The sequence below is a fragment of the Fulmarus glacialis genome, unplaced genomic scaffold, assembly GCF_000690835.1.
Source record: "Fulmarus glacialis isolate BGI_N327 unplaced genomic scaffold, ASM69083v1 scaffold10980, whole genome shotgun sequence".
Taxonomy (NCBI): domain Eukaryota; kingdom Metazoa; phylum Chordata; class Aves; order Procellariiformes; family Procellariidae; genus Fulmarus; species Fulmarus glacialis.
The window spans coordinates 1-7,359 of NW_009188342.1; the positions used below are offsets into that span (position 1 = coordinate 1).

The window sequence follows — 7,359 nt, forward strand, 5'->3', positions numbered from 1 at the left end:
GGAGGGTTACATCACCGGCAGGGGCCTGACGTCACGCACCAACTCCCGTGACATCATTTCAAAACAAAGTGTATTGACGACTTTGCCCAGCAGGGGGCTCCAGCCTACGGGTGCCCCGATGGCCTCGGCCATTGTGGTGGGAGGGAAGCGCGCACGCATCCCGCGCAGGCAGGCAGACCGCTGCGGGGTGTCATGGGCGGCAGGAGACGGGGCAAGCGGCGACAGCGAGGGTCGGGTCTCACCCCGTCCCGTCCCCAGCCCTCATCATCATTGCACTGCGGCTTTGGGCAATTCTGCAACCTGGATTCAACAACAGCAAGTTAATCATGGCATTTAAATACAACAGCGTACAAGGAGTAACACTGCGATGCCGGCCAAACTCTAATAACAGCACCAGAATGACCCTAACCCTCTGTGGGGATCAGCCGTCGAACTCGAAGCAGACCAGGACATGAGCACAGAAGCAAGCTTTGGAGGAGAGAGTTTCCCAAGTACAGAATAAAAAGACAGCAAGATATGAATAATGTAAACTGTATTGAGAATTATCGAGGTTGAACTTGTTGAACAGCACCCAAGTTACACTGCCAGCTAGAGCTTCACTTAAGCCCAGCTTGCTAGAACTTTTTTTTTTTTTAAAAAACAGAAAATTCTTTAGATAAGGAAACACATCCTTGGCAGCTTCACGTAAGTATGCCAAGATAATTTTCCCTGCTTGTACTAGCAGCTTCTACATCCCTGTCAAATGTTAAAATCTGTATGAAAAGAAGAGGATTGGAATACATCCCTGTTCAGCGGCAAAGAAGTTACATGCTTTCATGAGAAGGCTACCAAACTCCACTGGCTGGGGTTTTCATGTAAACTTCCATCTCCCCACATGGCCAAAACAGAACGGACCACCAGTTCAGTCCACACAGAATTTGAAACAGGTGGCACAAGTATTATTCACTTATTATAAAGATAACCAATTTTGAAAATTAATATATTTTTCTGCAGAAACTAAAAAACCAAACGTACCAACTCACCTCACATAACACAATGTGCGAAATAGAAGAAAAAAAAAACGTAAGTGAAAGCCTTGTCATCTTAAGTATAACTACTCCGTAATATCCATTTCATTCTAAAAGGCAATGATGATAGAATATTATAGCATTTTTGCACTTCAGCACATACAAGCTTACACATCCCAGGGAAATTGTACAAACCAGTCTAAACATAATTTGCTTTAGAATTTAACAGTTTACCCAAGAACTGCATCCTGTATTTGCTGAATTTTAGTAATATCAAACAGCAGATTTAATAACAACTTTGTTAACAAATGCTATCTCACGGTCAATGCTACAGTTTTAAAAGACCAAAGCATCACCTGCCTTCTAGCTAAATTTTAGAAGGAAAAAAATAAATCCATGTTAAGGACTGCTATAAATTCCATTACAAATTTGCAAAAAGCCACTCTATTTTTTTGCCGCCAGACAGATTAATTAAACCGGAAGCATCACCTATTCTTCGCTCTGCATTAGTATTCCGATCGTGTGATTAAAATAAGAACACAAAACATTTCTTTTGCTGTTCAAGGGATTTAGTCTGCTTTATGGACTAATATCCTACTGATTTAGAATAACTACATAGAGGTATTTATTACTTTTACTCTATAGGTTTTTTTTATTTTACTATTTCCTTGGGAGATGGAAGAAGGTATTTGAAAGCAATTCAAAAAAAACAAATTTAATTGCCTCCAATTTATAACTTATATCTAAATTTGCACATGAAAAATAAATCCTATTGAGAGAAAAGGTCAAGATAAATTAAGAATGGAAATGTTTCCGTCTCCCAAAAATTACTCCAGAAAACAAAACCTGATACTATCATGAGGTTGTCAAAAACAGATTGTAGAAGCACATTGAAATCTGCGTATGGAGAGGTATTGTGTGCATCTGTAGAGAAACGTTCTGCACATCTAACAGACCTACAGTTAAGTTTCCACAGCACACAGGACCCCTTCCCCCAGCGCTCTACTAATAGACACCGCTGGCTGCTCCAAGATACCTGGAAGAATGAGGATTCAGAGCTTAGTTTGCAGGACAAACCCAGGGCCACTGTAGAGCCTCATCACACTGATTTTTTTTTTTTTCCATAATGATAGTAATTAGTTTTTTTAAGTAGATATTAGCCTACTTTTAAGAAAAATGGTTGAAAGACATGTATAGTTATCAATTGACAAGAGTATTTTAAGAACTTTATGCGCTCCTGACCTAGAAATACAAACTACATATACATCTTTTTCAGATTATCTGCGATAAAAGTAGCACAATTAATCCAGAACAATAAAACACTATGCTTAAAATCATTTTATAGGAATGGTCAAGATCTGAGCTTTTAAATGGAATAGATTATGTGCAATGAAACTCATTCTCTATTTGTCTGAGGAAAAGCATAATAAAAACTGAAAACAGATGACTGCTTACTCAAGAGCCTGGGTTTGTTCTTTGTTTTGCTGTTATTCTATCCCCCTTAATAAAGTTCAAAGTGATGGTGTGGAATCAGTTGAGTAGTGGTTTGTATTTAATAATTAAACCTTTTCAGCACGAGAAAGCAGTAAACATCAAGGTTCAATACAGAAACAAAGTGCCAGTACTTTTCCAAATCCTTTGTGAGAATTAATTTCTCATAGCAGATGAAGGCACTTTGAAATTTTAACTTCTTAAAAAATCTGCTTTCAGCATAAGTGATTTTCTGTTATAGACTGGATAATTTTTAAAACACACTATCAAAACCATTGCTAATAAACCATGAAGGAACACTACAGATCATTCGTTTCTCCCAACAAAGTTTGGCTACAAGATGCCACGATCTAGCATAATCTGATGTCATGGACAGCACATCCGAACAAGCATATGCGATTCAGGCATCCGATTTTCTTTGGATGTTCCAAACGTTTAGAAAGTTAAGCAACTGACTTTCTTCAGTACTTCTAGAACTTCTACTTTGATTTGTCAGCAATATAGACTAGGAATAAAAAATTACTGTTATGCTTACACTTTTTTAAACAAGGCTCGGAATAAGCCTTGCTGTACATTGAGTTAGATGTCCAATAGTTGTGACCATAAAACCATCTACTTTTTTCTCCTGAAGCCTCTAGGCAGCCATCATCTCATCATATTCCCCAGACACTAATGGCTATCCCATTGCCTGCCAAAAGGTTTTACTTGTTCTTACCCTCATGTCTGAACGTGTATATTAATCACATGATTGCATATGTACACTCAGCCACACAGACATCACCAGCCATGGGATTAATCAAGGTTATTTGCACAAGCACCAAGCCATACACAGCACATGCAGAGCTGAGCACGTTTTCCATCTTTTTGGAGGGCTAAGCAGTTCTGCCCCCGAAGAGCATGTGCTTATGAAGCTCCTCTGTTAAAAGCTTAACTGCAGGGATGATAACTAGGCACCACCATTAAGAAGCACATTCTGTGCTGAACACTAGAATGGTTTGAAGACAGGAGCTTCCAGTAAATTGTAGATAATAAACTATTACCCAGATTAATCCAATTGGATTTACTATCTTGCCTTGGGCTTAGCTCATCAGTGAACTCCCTCAATTATTTCTAGCTATTATTCCAAAATAATTTTTAAATACACCACAACCCTTCTCAAAAGCAGCAATCTTTGAGGCCAGCCACATTAACGAAACCACACAGTCCATTTTCAGCTACAGAATATACCATTTCCTCCTTTTATTATAATAAGTGTTCTCTAAAGGTGAGCTTTTATAGTACTTCTGAGCTGTTTAATGACTTGCTTTCTAAAGGAGATGGCCTCATCAAACTCCCAGTTTTAGCATACCAGTTCTCAAATGCATTGCCTCTTCTACCTTTGTTCTAACTGGTCCAGAACCGTATTATACTAACTAATTAGTGAGATGCACGTGCCGATGGTCCCAAAGAATCACTTTGGGTACCAATTATACCTAGCCATTACCTCTCAACTGCTGCACAAGTCAAATCTTTCTAGAACTGCATGCTCTCTAAATCAGCTACAGGTCCTTGGCAAGCACTCAATCTTCTTTTGTTCCACTATGACACTTGTTCCCTCCTCCATGCACTTCAGTTTCAGCCTAGAGAGCAGAAAAACTGTTGGAAAAAGCAAGCATTATTTTCATTTCATATGTCAGCATGGAAAAAGAGGAAAATCCCAAACTCTCAACAACTATACCACCTTAAGTGGAAGGCCAACATGTCTCCACCATCCACCAGAGTGATGTGCAACTGTTTAAAGCTAGTTAATATATGATTAGATGCTTTTAGAGAGAAAGAATAAAATATGCACCATGTCAGAAAAATTAGAAACAAGTCTGAAAGTTTAAGAAAAAACATTACTTCTTTAGAATAAGATTGTAAGCCACTTTCACCTACACTGCTAATGACTGAAGTACAACCAACTTAAAAGTTTTTTGGAAGCATTGTACCAACAGGGCAGGAAAATAAGCAACAGGTACAGCAGTCCAGAGTAGTTCCAGGAAAATCTATAGTGCTAACTAGATTCCACCTCCAGAAACACTGTTAGTGGATCTGTCTAGGACTCCAGGAAGCCAAGATTTTCACCTCAGGACAGCTGTCAAAGACAAGTAAAAAACATGCAATCTTTATGCCCTTAGTTGGCTACAGGAGAAGATCTCTAGTATTGACATTTTGGCCTGTAATTTCCCACATAAACACATATATGCGACTAATCCAGTCTACTCAAGTTATTTACTATATACAGACATTTTTATTAAGCAATAATGGAAGAAAAGATGTTTGTTTGTTTTGTTTTATGTTAAAGTTCAGAAGACACAGGAGCATGGATTAGACTAAAAAATTTTATTGAAACTTGTCCAAAAACCAGTCAGGCACAAAATTTATCCGTTCCACTAAGGCTTGTCATTCTGTATGGCATAGAAAAATGCATCTCAACAAGTTGAAACATCAAGCAACTAAATTAGTGAAGTTAAGGCACTTGAGATGTGTGTTAATTTAGCAAAATTGCATAAAAATAACATTCTACTTTGAATGATAAGAGTCCTTTCTGAGATTCAATCTAAAGCGTCCAAATTCTTGGAGACAGGGGAGAGGCAGAAGCAGGAGACAGAAGTCTCATCATATTTTCCTCTGACTAGTAACCGCCAAGGCCACCACAGCCTATGGAAGGAAGTATTACTGAATCAGGCTGCAAAGATTTCCTGTAGTACACGTGCTGAACTACACAACAGTTTGGGCTGAGGCACAGTGTCTTCCACTCAAGAACCCTTAAGGCAAAGTATCTTTGTGAGATGAGAGGACAAAAGGAGAGAACAAAAAGCACATGCACTCAATTGTAAGGCTAACAAATCTTTCCTGGGGTAAGAATATTTATCCTGGGATTAGATACCTCTGCCCACTCCCATATCCTCCCCAAGGATAAAAACTTGGGAGAAAATAAATGGAGAATGCAAGAACTTACATAGTGACCAAAAATCTGATACCTGTTGGGTTTGTCAGGGCTCTGAGCAGTAATTTGAAAGCCACTTAGCAACCTTTAATTCATACTACAGATAGCTAGTTACCTTCCTACTTTTGGTTTGTATTTTTGAGTGTTGGTTTAAGTATGAGTGTTGGTCAGTATAACAATATTTTTTTCGGCTCTGAGCCAATGTTTACAACTTAAATGCTGGAGTTCAGCATTTGGCAAAGAAAGTTTTTAATGAATAATTGAATTAATAACTCAGTTCTAACTGTTGAAAATTCTCCCTTCATCTGTGAAACAACCTCTTGCATCATACAGCAGTTAAGTACTCTTCTTAAAAATGAGATACAGGTTTAGGATATGCACATTCCACACCGGAATTTGGAGTATGGTCCAAGGGTCACGCACAGACTGAAGGAAAAGATTTCCAGGTACATGAAGATGTTTTCTCAACCATGGCATGACAGAGAAGCTATCGTCACCTGCTATGCACAAATAGGAAATAAAGTGATAAATATTTGAGGGAAAAAGAAACATATGGAGAACAGATTATCCAACTGAATTTAAAGTACTGTTTCTAGTTAGTCTATGGAAATGTAGTTCTAAGCATTAAGTTCTGAATTTCACTAGAAGTGAGTTGTTTAAGAAGATGTAAAGCTTATGAAAAAGAGATTGCATCTTAATGCTCTGTGTCCTTCAGAGCAAATTGCTTGTTATATTTAAGGCACTGCATGTCGTCTTTGGTTCAGTGTTTAACTATCTCATTCAGTGTAAAGAGAGGTAGCATGAACCATACATATTTAGCTCTTCCATTCCATAACACGCAATTTCAGAGTCTCCACCTTTCTGATGTTACAGATTCTGGAATCCTTTAACTCATTAGGAAACTGCAGGAACAAAATAACGAAAATTCTTATTAATTTTATAACAAACAAAGGTGTGCAACATTCCACTTAGCTTTCAAATATGCCAGGAAAATCAGAATGAGAAACTGGGCCTGATGCAACTACAAGCTGTGGAAAAGTCACTTAAAAGCGAGTCTTCTAGTAACTCAAAAGCCAAGGCAACCACATCTTACCTACAACAAAGTTAGCAGAAGTACATAAGACCATTGCATAGACCAGAATAAAAGCTGAGCAGTTATTAAACAGGGAATAAGTTCAGCTCTCCTCTGGTCTTGAGAAAAGTCTTTATGAAATAACAAGTTTCATTTAGATATTTTTCAATAAGACCTGACTTCTCATAGAAAGGGTGTAATATTTGCCTATGGGATTAGCCTTCCAGACAAGTTAAACTCTTTGCAGAAGCTGAGATGGTTAGAAGCTCGTCCCTCAACATGTATTTATTCCTTCAAAATGCATATAACCTAGTAAAAACAGACAAGATATCTGTACCAATCATATATATATATATATATAAAGCAGTCAATTAATAGGCTAAACTCTTTACAGAAGCAATCCCAAAATGTATGCAGCTTTAAAGCATCAGCCATCCTCCTTGTTCGCACAAATAGGGATTAATAATCTAGATGTATGAATATGGAGGAAGAAAAAAGTAGAAAAAAAGAGAGAAACTTGCTTTCAGTATAAGTTGGCTGAGATATCACTATGAAAATAGAAATCTTTTATAATATGTAATGCATGAAAAGGAGAATATCACAATCTTTCCTTTAGCCAGACTGAAAAATCGTGATATCCACCAAATACCGTTATTTCTGGTGATTATATCGACCAATATTGCCACTCTTTAAGAAGCAAGTGGAGCATTTTTAAAAGAGTATTTCCCAACAAATTAGATTTCACAAAATAGGCCCTTTGCCTATTTCTCCGTTCTGGTTTATATTAGTATTACCAGACAAGGAAATACCAGTCAGCA

General features: G+C 37.8%; 1 protein-coding gene across 1 annotated transcript in view; it reads right to left on the minus strand.

Moving 5' to 3' along the window:
* Positions 1-5,748: 5,748 nt before the first annotated feature.
* MAGT1 (magnesium transporter 1) overlaps positions 5,749-7,359 on the minus strand; it is a 10,855-nt gene continuing 9,244 nt past the window's right edge. Inside the window, exon 9 of the mRNA XM_009578274.1 lies at positions 5,749-6,371. Within this exon, the coding sequence (XP_009576569.1) occupies positions 6,356-6,371 (16 nt within the window). The 3' untranslated portion in view covers positions 5,749-6,355. The remainder of the gene's footprint in view (positions 6,372-7,359) is intronic.